Source organism: Anolis sagrei, chromosome 10, assembly GCF_037176765.1.
Source record: "Anolis sagrei isolate rAnoSag1 chromosome 10, rAnoSag1.mat, whole genome shotgun sequence".
Lineage (NCBI taxonomy): Eukaryota > Metazoa > Chordata > Lepidosauria > Squamata > Dactyloidae > Anolis > Anolis sagrei.
Genome location: NC_090030.1, coordinates 9,721,112 through 9,742,633, shown reverse-complemented (window position 1 = coordinate 9,742,633; position 21,522 = coordinate 9,721,112). Strand labels below are relative to the sequence as shown.

At 42.1% G+C, this 21,522-nt stretch overlaps 1 protein-coding gene across 1 annotated transcript in view; it reads left to right on the top strand.

The window, feature by feature from the left end:
- PCDH19 (protocadherin 19) overlaps window positions 1–21,522 on the top strand; it is a 232,677-nt gene that overhangs the window by 11,723 nt on the left and 199,432 nt on the right. Inside the window, 1 exon segment of the mRNA XM_060756385.2 lies at window positions 104–431. Within this exon segment, the coding sequence (XP_060612368.2) occupies window positions 104–431 (328 nt within the window).

Below are 21,522 nucleotides of genomic sequence, written 5' to 3'. Positions count from 1 at the left end.
CGATGACCCTGCATGTGGATGGGAACCTCTGGGATTCTCTGTTGACTAGTGTGCAGTTTGAGGATGAAGTAAGATACTCACTTTGCTTTCTTGTGTCCTGCAGAATTGCAGAGTACTCCTACGGGCATCAAAAGAAATCCAACAAGAAGAAAAAGATCAGCAAGAATGACATCCGCCTCGTGCCGCGCGATGTAGAGGAGACCGATAAAATGAACGTTGTGAGCTGCTCTTCCCTCACCTCCTCCCTCAATTACTTTGACTATCACCAACAGACGTTGCCTCTGGGTTGCCGCCGGTCGGAAAGCACCTTTCTCAATGTGGAGAACCAAAACAATAGGAACACGGGGTCCAACCACGTCTACCACCACACCTTCACGGGCCAGAGTCCTCAGCAGCCGGATCTCATCATCAATGGGATGCCACTTCCAGAGGTGAGCATGGAGGGAGCGCACGGAGGGCGGGTGTGTGTGTGTGTGTGTGTGTGTGTGTCCAATCATGGCCATGCATTGCTTGGGAAGACTTATCATAACTAGTTTCCACTGAATGTTGCGCCTGCGTATTTCTGATGTGGCTATGACTTGTAATTTAGATGGTTTCCATGAAGGAGAAGAGATTTATCATTGGGTTGCTGTGTGTTTTCCGGTCTGTGTGGCCATGTTCCAGAAGCATTCTCTCCTGACGTTTTGCTTGCATCTATGGCAGGCATCATCAGAGGTTGTAAGGTCTGTTGGAAACAAGGCAAGTGAAGTTTATATAACTGATGTCCAGGGTGGGAGAAAGAACTCTTATCTGTTTGAGGCAAGTGTGAATGTTGCCATTGGCCACTTTGATTAGCATTGAATGGCCTTGCAGCTTCAAAGCCTGGCTGCTTCCTGCCTGGGGAAATCCTTTGTTGGGAGGTGTTAGCTGGCCCTGATTGATTCTTGTCTGGAATTCCCCTGCTTTTTGAGTGTTGCTCTTTATTTACAGTCTTGATTTCAGAATTATCATATAATTATCAAAGCAGGCAAAAATAGTTGGGTTGTTGTGATTTTTCGCGGCTATGTGGCCATGTTCCAGAAGCATCCTCTCCTGACGTTTCACCTGCATCTATAGCAGGCATCATCAGAGGTTGTGAGGTCTATTGGAAACAAGGCAAGTGAGATTTATATAACTGTGGAATGATGTCGGGGGGGGGGGGGGGAGAGAAAAAGAACTCTTGTATGCTTGAAGGATATGTGAATGTTGCAATTGGCCACTTTGATTAGCATCAAATGGCTTTGCAGCTTCAAAACCTGGCTGCTTCCTGCTTGAGGAAATCCTTTGTTGGGAGGTGTTTGCTAGCCCTGATTGATTCTTGTCTGGAATTCCCCTGTTTTGTGAGTGTTGTTCTTTATTTACTGTCTTAATTATTTACTCATAAGCAAGAGAGCAATGGAAGCTCTCCATGTTCATGTTTTCTCCTTTATTTTTGAGTATCGTTGCCTTGATGGCAACTTGTGGACTTCCTCTGGACTCTGAATGGATGGTGTTGGAAACAGACTTTCTTCACAAGGGCAGTTGGTCTACTGTGCTTTCCAGTTGTGTGATAGAGCTGGGTCTCACAGGGTCAAAGCAATGGTCATTATCGATTAGCAGGAATATTGATATAATTTCCCTCTCCCCAATCTTTGTGATTCTTTCTGAACATACCATCATTCCTCATAGTAGTTAAGGTATAATTTGATCTTGTATTGGGAGTTTGTACCCATTGGCTTTGCAAAAGAACTGCTTGTAGTGGAGAGAAAAACCACTGGAGTTGTTTTACTGATATGAATTGAGATAGTTGCTTGTATTTCTGGTGTCTACTTTGTGGTAATGGGGACTACCATGGTGCACCCAAACATCCCCACTATAACACTGCTTGCTTTACTTTTGATTGAGATCTCTTTGCTAAATTGAGTTGTATATTCTAGTTCTAGCCATTAGACTTTCCTGGCTTTCCGAGAATGTGTTAGAAGAGAAGGAAAATATATGTCTTCATAACTTATTCTTATATTATAGCTCAGTTATTGTCAGTGTGTTCGAACAATGAATTATCAGCATTGGTGTGCAATTTGAAATGGTTTGGAATTGCAAGTGTAGTTGAAGTTGTAAGTAAATGGTGATTATGTATTGTTGATGATGAAGGCTTTCATGGCCGGAATCACTGGGTTGTTGTAGGTTTTTTCAGGCTATATGGCCATGGTCTAGAGGCATTCTCTCCTGACGTTTCGCCTGCATCTATGGCAAGCATCCTCAGAGGTAGTGAGGTCTGTTGGAAGTAGGAAAAAGTGTTTATATATCTGTGGAATGACCAGGATGGGACAAAGGAGCTAGGTGTGAATGTTTCAACTGACCACCTTGATTAGCATATAATGGCCTGACAGTGCCTGGAGCAAACCTTTGTTGAGAGGTGATTAGATGGTGATGGTATGTACCTGGTAGCCATAAGTGTTCTAGTCTTCTTAAAAGCATTTTTTAAAAATTTTGAACATACAGATAAATGGAAAACAATACAAGAATTGTTCATAATTCTATGGCAGTGTTCATATGACATGAGCACAATCCTAAATTATGTTTGGTGTGTGTGGTTAGTTTGCAGTGATGTTGGGCACTGACTTCCAGATTCCATCATGGAGTCATCTTCTCACTGGCTTTGAGTGCTATTACTTATCAGCATTATATTTATTGCATTCATTTATTATGAACAGATTTGCACTAAAAGCTGGCTGGACTGATGACTGACAAGTCAGCGGTTTGAATCTAGAGAGATTGGGTTGAGCTCCCTCTGTCAGCTCCAGCTCCCCATGCGGGGACATGAGAGAAGCCTCCCACAAGGATGGTAAAACATCAAACATTGGGCCTCCCCTGGGCAATGTCCTTGCAGATGGTCAATTCTCTCACACTAGAAGTGACTTACAGTTTCTCAACCAAAGAAAAAGCCTTGGTTGCGACTTGGATGGGAAATCATCAAAGAATGCAATTTTTTCAGGGGAAGACCAAGGCAAAACACCTCTGAATATTCTTTACCGATGAAAACGCATGGGGTCACCATTGGTGGGCAGGCAACTTGAAGGCACATATATATCCACAACCCTCATCTTTCAGAAGTGACTCCCAGGGTCTGAGCATGCCCAGTGCCTGCAGGAGTTCAGATATAGACAATCGCATGTGCTGGAATGGGAATGAAATTCATTATTTTGGAAGGAGTTGGAGATAGCTGTGCAGCATTCTGGAAAATAATGATTCACATTTCATTTTTTTGGTTTTCTCTCACTTTTTAAATTTTTTTTTTTACATTGGATGGTGGATATTATTGTGCATACTATACTATAGGGGAAAGTAATCACTTAATTTATAACTAAGAGTAGCATGTTTTAAATTTGGTCTGCTTGTTAATGCTGCCCTTGCTTCTACTATGGATGGAAAAGAAAGAAAATATTTAAAACCTCTTTTTAATTGTGGAGGCAGCTTTTGTTGATCTGTCATTTCTTGTTGATGACAATAACTATTATGTACACATATAGGCTGTTGTTCAGAGCCATGGCCCTACGAGGCGGACACAAAAGAAAGCTTAGCAGCCTCATTGCGGTGACCCTGCTCTGTAGCATTGTAGCTCTAAACGAAGGGTTCCCATAAATAAAATAAACAGCTCAGAAGCACATAAAGCCTCGCCACACAAACAAGACTCCCAGGGAAAGGCAGTCTGGAAGAGGGAAGTTTTAATGGTCCCTTCAAAAGACACTACTGTAGAATACACGAGTAAATCATTTGAAATGGAGTTCCATAACTTGGAGACCAATTTACGGCCAATCGAATGGATCTTGTTAGTGGGAGCCACTACAATGTTTGGTACTACAAACCCCACATGCCCTGTCTAGCATGCGCTGTGAGTGGGGATGATGGGATCTCCAATCTGGAATATCAAAAAGAGTGCCAAGCACTTGCTTTCCCAACTAACTGAAGAGCTTCTACTTGAGCAATAATTTGCCCAGAAACATACATTTTTACTTTGAAAGTAAGCCTTGGTGAGTTCAGTGAGGTTCACTCCCAAGTAAGTACATGCTGGATTATCTTTTTAAAATAGTTTTTTCTTTACATACAACAACAACAACAACAAGAATAAACTTTATTTATACCCCGCTATCATCTCTCCAAAGAGGATTTGGGGGGTGGCTAACATGAGGCCACGCCCAAAGGTACAATACAGAAAAAATAAAATACAAATTTCAGACAACAAAAACTGCATCAGAATAAAATATATACAGCAACAAAATAACATAAAGAAAGCAAACAAACACAATATAAAATCAAAAAGAATGGGCCGGCGAAATGGACAAAGTAAAATGATAAAACCCTGGATGAGGTAGGAATAAAAAATATGTGATTAAGGGGAGCCCAAAAAAGATAAACAGTGAGGTAGGATTTCAGTTTAGGACAGGGAAAAGTGCACCATAGAGACATACATTAAAAACAAAACAAAACAGTAAACAGTACCTTTCAACAAAAGATTGCTCCAGGCACTGCCAGGCAATCAAATGCTAATCAAGGTGATCAGTTGAAACATTCACCCCTAGCTCCAGCGGACAAGACTCCTTTGTCCCACCCTGGTCTTTTCACAGATATATAAACCCTTTTTCCTAGTTCCAACAGACCTCACTACCTCTGAGGATGCTTGCCATAGATGCAGGCGAAACGTCAGGAGAAAATGCCTTTAGAACATGGCCATATAGCCCGAAAAAACCTACCACAACCCAAAACAGTAAACATTTTACAAACACATAGCTCCACCACCAAGGACTGAACTAGTATCCTTTCCTTTGCCATATATTTGCAAGTCAACCATTAATCAAATGTCATATCCAAAACTCCTGACCAACAGGGTTATATTGTTTTCCATTTTCACTCCTTAAAGCATATTTAATAAAGACCAACCAATATGTATCAAAATCTGACCTGTTCGTTTCCCCCCTTGAATACCCTCATTCCCATTGTTAGTTTATCATTTAAGGCTACGTTCCATACCTCTCTATACCATACTTCCGGTGTAAGATTAGTTACTATGTTCCAATTCCTTGCTATTATAATTCTTGCCACTGTAAAATAATCACCAATTCTTTCTTTTCCATCTCTAAATTCAGCTTTGTGGCACCCATTAGTAATGCTAACCTAGCATCTGGAGTAATATTTAGTCCTGTAATAGGCTAGATTATAACCATAAGTACAGTGTTTCCTCGCCGCTTTGTGGTTCATTTACCGCAGACTCGCCATTTCGCGGTTTTCCCTGCGCCCTCAGAGCTGTCTTCCTCCGCCTCACCTTCCCACCCTCCCTCCCTCCTTTGCTTCCTTCCTCTGCCATGGTGCCAGAGGGACCTTCCTTCTTCCGCCATTGTGTCAGAGGGGGCCTCTTCTTCCCAGAAGCCCCCTCAGCGGCGGACCCTGCTATCCCTCAATAGGCTGGGCTGTGGAAGGCCATGCCAGGTACCATGCCTTCCCTTGGTGGTGAACTTGGCAGCAGCCGCAGCAGCAGCAGAGATGCAGCAGCCCTGGTTGGAAGCGGCTGGAAGTGGGTTTGCTTTGGGCATTTGTCCCAATTTTTGGCTGACGGGGGACTTTTGTCTCCTCCTTGGCTGTCCTTGGGCTCCCTCCATCTCTGTATGGTATGTAAGGTACCTCCATACCTTCAGGTTTCGGCGGTGACCAGGGGAGCATTTGCACAGTTAAATCTTGTGCGCCAGCTGCCCCCGTACCTTGGGAAGTCTGACTTGGCCACAATAGTCCACGCTCTAGTTATATCCCATATAGACTACTGCAACACTCTCTACGTGGGGTTGCCTTTGAAGACAGTCTGGAAGCTTCAACTAGTCCAACGATCGGCAGCCAGGTTGTTAACAGGAGTGGCGTTCAGGGAGTATACAGCCCCCTTGTTGCGCCAGCTCCACTGGCTGCCAGTTTGCTACCGGGCCCAATTCAAAGTGCTGGCTTTGGCCTAGAAAGCCCTAAATGGTTCTGGCCCAACTTACCTGTCTGAACGTATCTCCCCTTACAAACCACTGAGGACTTTAAGATCATCTGGGGAGGCCCTGCTCTTGGTCCCGCCTTCGTCACAAGCACGTTTGGCAGGGACAAGAGACAGGGCCTTCTCAGTGGTGGCCCCTCGGCTATGGAATGCCCTCCCTAGGGAAATCAGATTTGCTCCCTCCCTCTTGATGTTTCAGAGGCAAGTTAAAACGTGGCTAATCGAGCAAGAGTTTATAAATACAGAGTAGCTAATATAGGAAATCGAATGACCTGACAATGGAATTGGACAATGCTTGAGAATAATGAGATGCTGGTGATGTTGCTTTTATTGCTTTTGTGATGTCTTATACTGTTAATGTTTTTTATCTATTATGTTTTATGTATCCTGATTTGTTGGAAACCGCCTTGAGTTGCCAATTGGCTGAGAAAGGCGGTATACAAATACAGTAAGTAAGTAAATAAATAAATAAATAAATATTCATGCCAAGTTTGGTGCAGATCCATCATTGTTTGAGTCCACAGTGCCCTCTGGATGTAGGCGAACTACAACTCTCTTTGAATATCCCTATTTCGTGGATTTGCACTTATCAGGGGGGTCCTGGAATGGAACCAGAAAAGGGCAACTACAATGATCAAAGGTCTGGAGACCATGGATCCCTCCAAGGAGCATCTGTTTAGCCTGCAGAAGAGAAGGTTGAGAGGAGACCTGAGAGCCATGTATAAATATGTGAAAGGATGCCATAAGGAAGAAGGAGCTTGTTTTCTGCCCTGGAAACTAGGGTTCAGATTACAAGAAAGGAATATTCCACCTGAACGTTAGGAAGAACTTCCTGACTACCAGCTGTTCAGCAGTGGAACTCTCTGCCTCATAGTGTGGTGGAGGTGTTTAAACAGAGTCTGGACGGCCATCTGCCAGGGGTGCTTTGATTGTGCTTTTTCTGCATGGCAAGAGGTTGGACTAGGTGGCCCAGGTGGTCTCTTCCAACTCTATAATTCTATGGTTCTATGATGCTAACAGTTGAAGTTAATGGATTCCATCCCATTGGGACTATCAGTGGGACACATGCTTTACATATATGCATATTTTAAAAAAGTATTGCATTGCCATTGCCAGTGCCGATTTGCATGAAACGAAGCCAATCCCTCAAGGCTGTTTTCCTAACACCCATCATCTTTTACATTTTAATGATGAAATGCCTTTCCCCGCTTTCCGTCTTCTCCGAGTGTGTGTACTTGTGTGTGTGCAAATATGCTGTGAAATGCGCTTTTATCATGAGATAAGCCATTTTCTTCAGTGCTGGAAAGCAGCAAAGAAAGGATGCACACATCCGCCCAAGCCCCTGTGTTGGGCAACCTTGACTAACGCTGGTTTGTTTCCCTTTGAATTATTATGTGGTATTAAGTAAAACAATCAAAGCTTTTGTCATGTTTTCTGCTTTAAACAGAATAACAAAGCTGAAAGACTGTTGAAATATTTATGACCTGTTCCGTGACGCTTCTTCTTTTTGGTCCTTAAGTAAATGGAGGTGAATCCAGGTTTACTTCCTTGTAAATGGGAAATTGATTGGATGTGACTTTGATGGTTTTGGAGGTTTCTCCTAGATAAGGGATAAGCAATTGGTGCCACTGGGACTTAACCTGGCTCTTTTGTTCATTACATAGTTGCTTCTTCTGGCTCTTCCTCCATTGCGTCCCCAAACTATATAAATAAAAATGTCATGTTCGTTTGTGGGATTAACATAACTCAAAAACCACTGGACAAATTGACACCAAATTTGGTCACAAGACACCTAACAACCCAATGTATGTCCTTCACTCAAAAAAATTGATTTTGTAATTTGGTAGTTGTCGTTGCTGGGATTTATCGTACATCCACAAACAAAGAGCATTCTGAACTCCACCAATGATGGAATTAAACCAATCTTGGGACACAGAACTCCCATGATCAATGGAAAACACTAGAAGAGTTTCGTGGGCATATACCTCAAGTTTGGGAGTTGTAGTTCACCAACATCCAAAGAGCACTGTGGACTCAAACAATGATGGATCTGGACCAAACTTGGCACAAATATTCCATATGCCCAAATATGCACACAAATGGACCTTGACATTTGGGAGTTGTAGTTGCTGGGATTTATAGTACACCCACAATCAAAGAGCATTCTGAACTCCACCAATGATGGAATTGAACCAGACTTGGCACACAGGACTCCCATGAAAACACTAGAAGGGTTTCGTGGGCATATACCTTGAGTTTGGGAGTTGTAGTTCACCAACATCCAGAGAGCACTTTGGACTCAAACAATGATGGATCTGGACCAAACTTGGCACCAATATTCCATATGCCCAAATATGCACACAAATGGACCTTGACATTTGGGAGTTGTAGTTGCTGGGATTTATAGTTCACCTACAATCAAACAGCATTCTGAACCCCACCAATGACAGAATTGGGGCAAACTTCCCACACAGAACCTCATGAACAACAAAAAATACTTAATGCTATCCAGTCCAACTCCCTTCACCAGGGCAAGAAAATGTATTTAATTTGGTCACAAGACACCTACTAACCCAAGGAGTGACCATCACTCAAAAAATGATTTTGTCATTTGGGAGTTATAGTTGCTGGGATTTATCGTACATCCACAAACAAAGAGCATTCTGAACTCCACCAATGATGGAATTGAATCAATCTTGGGACACAGAACTCCCATGATCAACATAAAATACTGGAAGGGTTTCATGGGCATATACCTTGAATTTGGGAGTTGTAGTTCACCAACATCCAGAGACCACTTTGGACTCAAACAATGATGGATCTGGACCAAACTTGGCACAAATATTCCATATGCCCAAATATGTGCACAAATGGACTTTGGGGGAAATAGACCTTGACATTTGGGAGTTGTAGTTGCTGGGATTTATAACTGTAAACTATAAATTTATAACTATAAACACCTACAATCAAAGAGCATTCTGAACTCCACCAACGACAGAATTGGGGCAAACTTCCCACAGAGAACCCCCCATGAACAACAAAAAATACTTAAGGTCATCCAGTCCAACTCCTTTCACCAGGGCAAGAAAACGTATTCAAAGCCCTCCTGACATATATATCTATCTATATCTATCCAGCCATAGATATAGATAGATATATATGATTCACATACACACACGCATGCACAGATATCGTATCATAGGTTTGAAAGGGACGCCTAAAGAAGGACAATGATATGTTGCCTGTTCCGTAGTAGGCCAACCAGACAATCTCTACATCAACACTGAGAAAGAAACAGCAAGAAATACTGCTTATCCACAAGCAGAAAGAAATTACCTACAATAGAAACCAACACTTCCACATTACTTTATTTTTCAGATCACCAGACTGGGCCACAGCAATGCATGGCAGGGGATGGCTAGTCTATATAAATAAAAATGTAATGTTCGTTTGTGGGATTAACATAACTCAAAAACCACTGGACAAATTACCACCGAATTTGACCACAAGATATCTACTAACCCAAGGAGTGACCATCACTCAAAAATTGATTTTGTCATTTGGGAGTTGTAGTTGCTAGGATTTATAGTTCACCTACAATCAAAGAGCATTCTGAACTCCCCCAACGATGGAACTGAACCAAACGTGGCACACAGAACTCCCATGAGTTCTGTGAAAACACTAGAAGGGTTTGGTGGGCCTTGACTTTGAGTTTTGGAGTTGTAGTTCACCTACACCCAGAGAGCACTGTGGACTCAAACAATGATGGATCTTTGAATTGTTGAAGGCTTTCATGGCTGGAATCACTGGGTTGCTGTGGGCAATATGGCCATGTTTTAGAGGCATTTTCTCCTGACGTTTCGCCTGCATCTATGGCAAGCATCCTCACAACCACTTTATACATATAGATATGTATAAATGCCTGAGATCTTCCTGTTCCAGAGCATTTGAGATACCGGAATTGCCAAGCAGCTAGGCACAATGAGCTGTCACTGTATGTTGAGCTTGTGGCTGTGGTTGCTGTGTCTCTATTTGAGTATATGGGGAACTACTATAGGAGCTTGTCCCAATACTGACATTTTTCTGGAATCAACCCTCATTCCTTGTTTCTGAGTACAGTGGAACCTTGGCTTAACAGTGTCCCAAGTTAAGAGTGTCTTAAGGTAAGAGCTGTTGCTCAGCCCAGGTTTCACTTTGACGTAAGAGCAGTGCTTTGACTTAAGAGCTAGCACCAGAGGGAATGCTAGTGTGAGAGAACAGGGCTTTAGGGCTTCAAGGGAGCAACCTTTGGACCTCGTGTTCTTGTCTGCTTTGGGAGATTGCTGCTTGCTTTGTTCTTGTACACTTTGAGGAACATTGGGTGAGTTGAATGTGTGTGGTTTTTATTCCTGGTCTGTTTGGCTTCATGAAGAGAGAGAGAGTGAGAGAGAAAGAAAAAGAGGGAGGGAGGACGAGAGGGAAGGAGGATGGAATAGAGTATTTCAGTAGGAAATTTGTTTTGAGATAAGAACATTTTGAGTTAAGAGCTTGGTAATGGAATTAATTAAACTGTTAAGTTAAGGGATCACTGTACTCTGGGGAGAAAATGTCTTTTGGGTTATTATTTTGGTTATTTGTATTGATATCTCACCTTTACTCGAAGGAGCTCAATGTTGCACTCCAGGCCTGGGAATACCTATAACCACCACACCACACAAAAATATAAGCAAACAGTTTATTGTAAAAACACATAAAAAGTATATAAAAATCAGGATTAAGAAAAGAAGATATATATAATCCAAAAAGGTTTAGCAACAGGTAATAACCAAGCAATAATCCAAATGTCTCATAAAGATCCAAAGGTGACACAGTTCAGGAACAGTCAGAAATCACAAGTATAGTGTAAGTCCACAAGCAAAAAGGTATAGCTTGAACAGGAATACAAGAACATAGAAAAGTCCCAGGATACTTAAATCCAAAACCAAGACTAATAATAATAATAATAATAATAATAGTAATAATAATTTATTTGTACCCCGCTACAATCTCCCAAGGGACTTGGTGCAGCTTACATGAGGCCAAGCCCACAATACAACAACAACAATAACAGCAATAATACAAAAACAATACAAAAACTCATAGCAAAATAAGCAAAAAACTTGACTTGAACCAAGAACCAGAGAACTCAGGCTTAGCTTCTCACTCTAATGCTACGTTGCCTGAACCAATCTTAAGGTAAACAACTTGCTATTTAATAGATACCCATGAAATCATTCCTTTTCCCATGAATTTTGTCCTCAACTTTTTCACGTAACTTTCTTACGTAATCTCTCTGAATGATTCCATCTATTTTCTGCTCTGATCTGTAAATGAAGATTTGGTTGATCTCAGTAGCTACAGGTGGCCACCGCAACGCCTGGCCCAGGCTGCCCCCGCACACCACTGTCTGGCTCCGTCATCGGTGAGGAAGGGGAAGGAGGGAAGGAAGCGGGAGAGGGAAGGAAGGACAGAAATGAGGGGAAGGGGTGTAAATAGCAAGGAAGGAAGGAAGGAAGGAAGAAAAGAAGGAAAGAAAGAAGAAAAGTGGGAAGGGAAGGTGTAGGAAGGAAGAAAGGAAGGAGAAGTTGAGAAGGTATATGAAAGAAGAAAGGAAGGAAAGAAAGAAGAAAGGGAGAGAAGGAGGATGGGAAAGAACGGAAAAAGGAAGGAAGGAAAGAAAGGAAGGAAGGGAGGGAAGGTGTATGAAGGAAGGAAGGAGAAGCTGAGAAGGTATATGAAAGAAGAAAGGTAGGAAAGAAAGAATAAAGAGAGAGAAGGAGGATGGGAAAGAAGGTAGAAAGGAAGGAAGGAGGAAAGGAAAGAAAGATAGAAAAAAAGAAGAAGGGGAAGGGAAGGTGTCAAAAGGAAGGAAGGAAGGAAGGAAGGAAGGAAGGGGAATTTGGGAAGGGGAAGAGAGGAATAAAAGCAAAGGAAGAAGAGAAAGGGAGGGAAGAAAAGAAAGAAAGAAAAGGAAGTCTGGAAGTCAAGAGCGAAGGAAGGAAGGAAAGAGATAGAGAGGGAAGAAAGGAGAGAAAGAGGAAGGAAAATAAAAAGGGAGGAGGAAAGAAAGAGGAAGAGAAGGAAGGAGAAGAGAAGGAAAGAAACAAGGGAAGGGAGGAAAGACTGAGCAAAGGAAGAAGAGAAAGAAGGAGAGAAAGAGGGAGGGAAGGAAAGAAATAAAGAGAAGGAAGGATGGGAGCAAAAAGCTAAGGAAGGAAGTAAACAGGTAGAGAAGAAAGGAAAGAAGAAAAGGAAATGAAGGAAGGAGTGAAAGAAGGAGAAAAAGAGGGAGAGAAGGTTGGCCACAGCAACGCGTGGCGGGTAAAGCTAGTCCTTTCTAAATCATCAGTTAAACCATCAGCCCCCGGCTGATCTACAACTCTTAAGGGCATGTACATGGCCTTACAAGGCAAATAAGACTGAGTGATAGTGATGGGCCCCAAGCTTTATAATCTGGATCCCTCCAAAGTCCAGTGCTGTAAGCCTAATGCATGCCTGGATGGAAGTATTCTCAAGGATTGCTAAAGTAATGCTCACAAAACGTTTTCAACACTCGAATATGCAAGCATGTGCTTGTATACTTATCCATCCATCCAGCTAAATAAATATATCCTTGTGTATACACCCACACATATATAAAAGGTGCTAATGCGATTTGGGATTTGCTTTTCTTTTGACCCAGTGTGTTTTCTCCAGCTTATTCCCTTTTGGTTTCTGTGGTGCCGCATTCTGTCCTATCGAAGCCCAAGATTCTTATATGGAAATTTGGCCTTTTCAAGGTCGGTACCAAGACGGCTTCTGCATGGTTGCGCAAGTGCCCAGAACCAATAGAGAGCGCAACAGCCTGTGGCTGCCGGGAGTGAGGGAGAGTCTGAAATGTAATTAAGAGCATGCAGCAGATGTAATATAGCACCGTTCCAGAGAATTAAAGCTCCGTTTCACTGTCGGTGTTGATATGAAAACTATAATCAGATTTCTCAACTACACCTGAATATCAGTGACCTGTGAATAATAACTCAGTTGCTATAAGCTGCTTGTTAATATCAGCCCTGGGTTCATATGTACTGCATGGGGAAATTGGGAAGGAAACATAGCCAGCTTGTACAATGCATATAATATTTTGGAGTTGGAAGAGACCTCATGGGCCATCCAGTCCAACCCCATTCTTCCAAGAAGCAGGAAAATTGCATTCAAAGCACCCCTGACAGATGGCTATCCAGCCTCTGTTTAAAAGCTTCCAAAGAAGGACCCTCTACCACACTCTGAGGCAGAGAGTTCCACTGTTGAACAGCTCTCACAGTCAGGAAGTTCTTTCTAATGTTCAGATGGAACCCAGGAATGGCTAAGGACAACGGAACAGATGAGGATCAAACATGATGACATAATTTTAATTTTTTTATTGTGCACTGTTTTTATGCTTTTAGATATATTATTTTTATTTGTTACTAGCCATACCCTGCCACGCGTTGCTGTGGCCCACTCTGGTAGTCATGGGGGTTCTGTGTGGGAGGTTTGGCCCAATTCTATCGTTGGTGGGGTTCAGAATGCTCTGTGATTCTAGGTGAACTATAAATCCCAGCAACTGCAACTCCCAAATGTCAAGATTCTATTTTCCAGTGTTCACATTTGGGCATATTGAGTATTCGTGTAGAGTTTGGTCCAGATCCATCACTGTTTGAGTCCACAGTGCTCTCTGGATGTAGGTGAACTACAACTCCCAAAGCAAAGGACACTGCCCACTACACCCTTCTAGTGTTTTCTGTTGGTCATGGGAGTCCTGTGTGTCACCTTTGGTTCAATGCCATAATTGGTGGAGTTTGGAATGCTCTTTGACTGTAGGTGAACTATAAATCCCAACAACTACAACTCCCAAATGACAAAATCTAAATTTTTTGAGTGAAGGACATACATTGGGTTGTTAGGTGTATGCTGTCCAAATTTGGTGTCAATTGGCCCACTGGTTTTTGAGTTCTGTGAATACCACAAACGACCATTACATTCTTATTTATATAGATATTGCTGTATGTATTTTTATATGGCATCGAATTGTGCTGACTTGTTCGCCGCCCTGAGTCGCTTCCGGGCTGATATGGGCGGGAGTAAATAAAATAATAGTGTGAAGCCATTGCTCTGCGTCCTTATCTCCAGGGCAGCAGAAAACAAGCTTGCTCCTTCCTCCCTAGGACTTCCTCTCCCATACTTATACATTATCATGTCTCCTCCCTTCTCTTCTTCAGGCAAAACATGCCCAGCTCTTTAAGCCACTCCTCATAGGGCTTGTTCTCCAGACCCTTGATCATTTTAGTTGCCCTCCTCTGGACACATTCAAGCTTGTCAATATCTCTCTTCAATTGTGGTGCCCAGAATTGGACACAATATTTCAGGTGTGGCCTAACCAATGCAGAATAGAGGGAGAGCATGACTTCCCTGGATCTAGAGTCCTATTTATGCTGGCCAAAATCCCATTGGCTTCTTTTGCTGCCACATCACATTGTCGGATAAGTAAGAACTAAGTAAGGGAAAACTGGAATCTGTTTAATTATAAGAGGAGTTCAATATGCAGCCAGGTACTGTATCAGTGAGGCTTCAGAGTGTTACTTCTACCAACAGTTTGTGATATGTTACCCTATAGATTGCAAATCCTGCCTGGCTGTGTTTACGTCGAAGTGTATTCATTGCTTTTAACAGGATTTGAAGCAGCATTACAGATATAGCAGGATTATATGGTCTAATTTTTCTCAGATTGCACCAGAGCATTCAGCACATGGATGAGATCATGTACTAGTCTTTTTCTCCATGACTACCTATATGGACATTTTTTTTACTTGCTGCTTTTAGCAGAAAAACTTGTAGTGTGTGAGTTGCTTACCTGCATCTCTTGTGGTACAGCTGAAATACAGTGGCATTGTGCAGTTTTGCATATACAGCTTGGCTCTTGGTTCATTGTATACAGATGGAATGGTAAAATCTGTAACTGAGCTCTATCTTGTCCTACTTAAAAAATGTTGAATGTATTGTCGAAGGCTTTCATGGCTGGAATCACTCAGTTCTTGTGGGTTTTTTCGGGCTATATGGCCATGTTCTAGAGGCATTTCTCCTGACGTTTCGCCTGCATCTATGGCAAGCATCCTCAGAGGTGAGGTCTGCTGGAACTGGGGAAAAAGGGGTTTATATATCTGTGGAATGACCAGGGTGAGACAAAGGGCTTTTGTAAGGTGGGCTAGGTTGTGAATCTTTCAACTGACCACCTTGATTAGCATACAATGGGCTGACTGTGCCTGGAGCAAACTCTTCTTGAAAGGTGATTAGATGTCCCTGCCTGTTTTTCTCTCACCTTTCAAGAAGAGTTTGCTCCAGGCACAGTCAGCCCATTGTATGCTAATCTCAAGGTGGTCAGTTGAAAGATCCACACCTAGCCCAACTTACAAAAGCCCTTTGTCTCACCCTGGTCATTCCACAGATATATAAACCCCTTTTTCCCCAGTTCCAGCAGACCTCACCTCTGAGGATGCTTGCCATAGATGCAGGCGAAACGTCAGGAGAAATGCCTCTAGAACATGGCCATATAGCCCGAAAAAACCCACAAGAACTGAGTGATTCCAGCCATGAAAGCCTTCGACAATACATTCAACATTTTTTAATGTCTAACATTTGCAAGCTCTGGTCCTGTTCAGGCAGGTCTTGTGTCTCCTTTCTCATGGATCTGCACTAACATTAAAGTGCTTGTCACCTGAATCACAACACTTAGTTTTATTATTAATAGTAATAATTGCTCATTAGCAATTATCTGTTTATAAAGCAGATCATTACAAAGCCTGCCAGGTGGAAATGTTTGCTGTAATTACCAGCACATCTCGGATAGCATCGAGGTGATACAACTGGAGCTGAGAGAGAGAGAGAGAGAGGGAGGGAAAGAAGCGCTGTGTGGGTTCATCCGCTGCGTCTCCCTGCGGTGTATTTTCCGGGGCTCTGTCCATTCTCATTTTAAACGACTGTAGCAGCCAAGCCGCTGCGGCTTCCCTGGGGAGACTGTTGAACAACAGACTTATAGATTTGAGTGTCAGGAAGATTTTCCTAATGCTCCCGGTGAATGTGTGACTTTCCCCTTATTGCCGTGACGCTCCGGCAAAACATTGCTTGATGCGAGATATGATACAAGGGTAAACACGGTAAGCTTTATATGCCACTTAGCGTGAGATGTTTTGTGTCTGAGTAGCGAGTGGGTGTCTGTTAAAGAAGAAGAAAAGGGAAGGGAAAATAACAACGCAACAGCTATCTGTCTTTTTTAGCAGGAGAAAGACTTGGGATTGTATTGATAGTGGGCTGGTCTTTTCAAATCTCAAGGCTCCTCTTTATTTTAACAGTTAAGAATCTTGAAATGGAAACGTCCCTAAGGATTACGTGTTTGTAAAGATCCCTTGTTCTGCAAAACAAACTTTCCCTGTTCTTCCTTTGGCGGGAGTCGAATTACAGATGACAATCAGAGGCCTGTTATGAAACAAAGCATTTTTCAATATTGTAGTTGTGGTTATTCTAATGTCTTTTTAGGGTGCCAGCTTCCAAAAACACAATAAACATGTCATGCAACGTACACAGGCTTATAAATTCACTCCTAATTTAAGGCAGTCACATTTTGCAACATAAAAATGTCAAAGCAAGTTGTGAAAAACCTGTAAGTGATGGAGCAAATCTGAAGTCATTTCTGGATTTAGATTGTCAAATCTCTATAAAACCAGCATACATTCTTTTTCTTTAAAAAAAAAAACACATTTTATGACCCTAATTTTTGAGCGCCAGTGACTTTTTCTTCTTCTTTTTGCACAGGATAAAAACATGATTCAATGTATTGTATAGGATAAAAACATGACTATTTCAAAAAAGCACAGAACTGGCTGTTGGATTTGGCCTTCTCAGAACTCTAGTTTGCCTTCTTTTGATTCTTCAAAATGAAGTTTCTTGCCCTTGTATTTGAGGGAGAAAGAGTCTTCAGAATGGCTTAGCTAATGTGCATCATCATGTCTGAAGACACAGCAAAGACTAAATGAGTCTGGAGAGATTTTTTTGTGTCAGAAGCAACTTGAGAAACAGCAAGTCACTTCTGGTGTGAGGGAATTGGCCATCTGCAGAGACATTGCCCAGGTGACGCCCAGATGTGTTACTATCCTGTGCGAGGCTTCTATTATGTTCCTGCATGGGAAGCTGGAGCTGACAGACGAGAGCTCACACCATCTCGGAGATTCAAACTGCTGACCTTTCAACCAGCAGTTCAGCTGGTACAACCCATTGCGCCACCTTGGCTCTTTGGAGAGATGGTTGCTCCCTGAGATTCTGCCTAGCTGCTCTTATTAGCAGAAGCAGAAGAGGAGACTATATCAAAAGCTATTTGATCTGCACAATCATTAAGTCATAATATATTCCAGCCCCAGAATGCCACTTTTTTTCTTATGCAGAATTTGTGATTGCAATAAGACAGAATTGGAATAACTTATTTATACTCCAAAGGATATACACTCTTTTCCATTTTATGGTGATTTCCCAGGTGGGGTAGCGGTGGTGTCAAACTGTCTTTGTAAACATGGCAAAATTGGCATTAACGGCAAATCTTCCTGCTGTCTTCCCATTGTCCTTTGGATTGTGATGTGGGATGGTCTGGACCATCATCTTGGGTTGCCAATAGCTTCAGTGGACCATACCATCTAGATAACAATAAGTGAGCAAGTGAAGATATTTTGAAGAGTTACTTTCCATTTACTTTACAAAGGCTTGCGGGTTCCTAAACCCCACTCTCTGGATGAATGTTTCTGACATGGAATTTTGTTGTTGTCAGGAGCGACTTGAGAACCTGCAAGTTGCTTCTGGTGTGAGAGAATTGGCAGTCTGCAAGGATGTTACCCAGGGATGCCCAAATGTTTTGATGTGTTACCATCCTTGTGGGAGGCTTCTCTCATGTCTCCGCATGAGGAGCTGGAGCTGACAGAGGGAGCTCATCCATGCTCTCCCCAGATTCGAGCCTGCAACCTGCCAGTCTTGAGTCCTGTCGGCACAAGGGTTTAACCCACTGCGCCACTGGGGGGTCCTACATAGTGGTTGAATTCCATTAGTTATACAGGACTGCAGTGGCCTCATGCTGGCATGCAGCCTGTTTCTATATTCCTTCTAATGTTGAGCATTCTAAACATTTCATGTTCATGATACACTGTTTGGACATGTTGGAAACCGGCCCGAGTCCCTCAAATGGAGGTGAGAAGACTGGTATACAAAACCACCAAATAAATAAATAATAAATCCTTCTTCTGAAACACAGTAATTCAGTTTTACTAGTGAACCAGAGGTTAAACCAACCCCTTCGAAGAGATATGGACACAGGCATAAATTATCATAATGAAATGTATGGAGATACAACATATTTCATTTATATTTTTCAAAATATATGATTTTTAAGATAATAACATACATTTCCAAGATATTTTGTCATTTCTCATTACATTTGTGCGGTACACTTACACACCGCAACAGACACACTAATGTGTCGCGCCACACAGTTTGGAAAGCTCTGCTGTAATGTTTCACAGATGGAAGCTTTTTAATATTTTTTATAATTAGCCACGTTTATCTAGATGGCAAAAGTTACTAATGTTGGAAGAATGCATTTGTTAGGAGAGGTTCCAGCATTTTGCTTTTGCTTGTAAAATTCGGGGAATCTTGTCCAACTCAAGGGTTGGAAAGCTGAGCTCAGTTGTAGTGCAAAATCTGCATATGGCTTGGATACACCCAGATGCTTTTGTGCCATCAGGAATTTTGATAAAGCACATGGACAAAGTCGAAAGTTTCAGCTCATGTTGGCTATTTTCCTTTTTGAATGGGAAAATAATTCCCTGCTCGTCCCCCCCGCTGCAGTGTTGATCCAATTTGTAATGTGTCCATTGTAAACATTTAGATCAAGAAAGGCTCATAAAACGAACCAACAAAAATTGATTGCTCCTTTAATTAAAATTTAAATGTGAGCGGTGATAATGAAGAATAATAAATTGAAGGGCACGGTGCTATTCACATCTGAACTGAGATGAAATTCTCTATTATCCAGTTGAGTGTAAAGCTGGATAAACTGGTAAGCCAGCCTTAAGGCCCAGATCTTTCCTGATTTATTAATGTTCATATGAATGACTCAGTAGAAGCATCTCTTAGGCTTGTTTTCCTTGCATTTGGACAATGTGTTTAGAGCATTGGTTCTCAACCTTCCTAATGTCGTGACCCCGTAATACAGTTCCTCATGTTGTTGTGACCCCCAACCATAAAATTATTTTTGTTGCTACTTCATAAGTGTAATTTTGCTACTGTTATGAATCATGATGTAAATATCTGATATGCAGGATGTATATTATTATTATTATTATTATTATTATTATTATTATTATATTTCTATACCGCCCTTCTCAGCCCGAGGGTGACTCAGGGCGGTTTACAAAACGGCACAATTTGATGCCACAATAATATAAAAACGGCTAAAAGCATATAACATACATAAAATTCCATAAACAGTAAAATCAATAAAAGCATAAATTCTCTGCATCTCAATACCAAAATCACAATTGTCCAGTTGTTCCGAGGTCAAGAAGTTATCTGCTACACTGCATTTGAAGAAAGCCTGTTCACAAAGCCAGGTTTTGACTTTTTAAAATGAAATATTAAGAGGGTGGGGGCCGATCTAATGTCCCTAGGGAGGGTGTTCCACAGCCGAGGGGCCACCACTGAGAAGGCCCTATCTCCCCACCAACTGAACCTGTGAAGAAGGCGGGACTGAGAGCAGGGCCTCCCCAGAAGATCTTACATTCCTAGATGGTTCATTGTTACTACTCTTTCTTCCTGGGATTTGTCCATGGAGGGGCCACTCCACGCCTCTCTAAATCCTGCCCTCCCCCCAGGCCCCCTTCTCTAACCTTCTCCCTTCTCTCCTCCTCCTCTTCCTCCTCCTCTTTTCTCTTCCTTCTTGGCTACAAAGCAAACCTCCCCTCCTTCGCTCCCATCTCTTCCTCCTAAAATGGTGGTGGGGGGCATGTTACCACCTCGCTCAAGAGAAGAAGAAGAGGCATCTGGGAAGCAAAGGGGGTGGGAAAAAGTTAGCCGTGTCTCAGTTCCTAAGACTATCAGAAATATTTCGAATGGTCTTATGCAACCCTATGAAAGGGTCATTCGACCCCCAAAGGGGCCGCGACCCACAGGTTGAGAACCAGTGGTTTAGAGGGAAGGGTTGGGATTTGTTTAGTAATAGACAAAGTGACTTTACAGGGGCCAATTCCTACCTAACGTGTTTCTCATGGATAGCACTACCCGACATGCCAAAATACCCATTTTTCTCTTTGGTTCCTCTCAAATTAGTGAGAAGAGGCATTGTGTAGTGTGCTGGGTATTTTTCGTAGGTTTTAATGGTTTATTTTTAATAGTTCTATGTTTAATTTTATTTTTTTACCTGTGTCCCATCTTTCTCCTAAGATAGGGACTCAATCTGGCCAAAAGTGAACATGACATCATGCAATACAAACGGAAAATAAGGTTTTTTTAAAAAACAATTAAACCTTTGTGTCATGAAGCATAAAAATACAATTAAAATTATAGTTTTAAAAAATACTGTAACCCCCCCCCCCCCCCGATTCCAATAAGTGTATCCTATTCTACTTTAGTGTTTATATGTTACAGGTTTTAATTTGGATATCCTGTTATTTTTTATCATTGTATTGGTGAAGGCTTTCATGGCCAGAATCACTGAGTTGTTGGTTTTTCAGGCTGTATGGCCATGTTCTAGAAGCATTCTCTCCTGACGTTTCGTCTGCATCTGTGGCAAGCATTTTCAGAAGTTTTCCTAGTTTCCAGCAAACTTCACAACCTCTGAAGATGCTTGCCCTAGATGCAGGTGAAATATCAGGAGAGAATGCTTCAAGAACATGGCCATACAGCCCCCCAAAAACCTACAACAACCGATTTTTTAATCATTGTTCGCCACTGAGTCTCTTTTAAAAGAGGAACGCATGACAATACTGATGTTGATAACCACAACAACTATAACAACAATGTTTTGAACAAGGCTTTGATGAAAACAGAGATATTTGGGGTGCTGTGAGATGTTTAAGGTGTAGCTGGGGATCATAGAATCATAGAATCAAAGAGTTGGAAGAGACCTCATGGGCCATCCAGTCCAACCCTCTGCCAAGAAGCAGGAATATTGCATTCAAATCACCCCTGACAAATGGCCATCCAGCCTCTGCTTAAAAGCTTCCAAAGAAGGAGCCTCCACCACACTCCGGGGCAGAGAGTTCCACTGCTGAACGGCTCTCACAGTCAGGAAGTTCTTCCTCATGTTCAGATGGAATCTCCTCTCTTGTAGTTTGAAGCCATTGTTCCATTGCGTCCTAGTCTCCAAGGAAGCAGAAAACAAGCTTGCTCCCTCCTCCCTGTGGCTTCCTCTCACATATTTATACATGGCTATCATA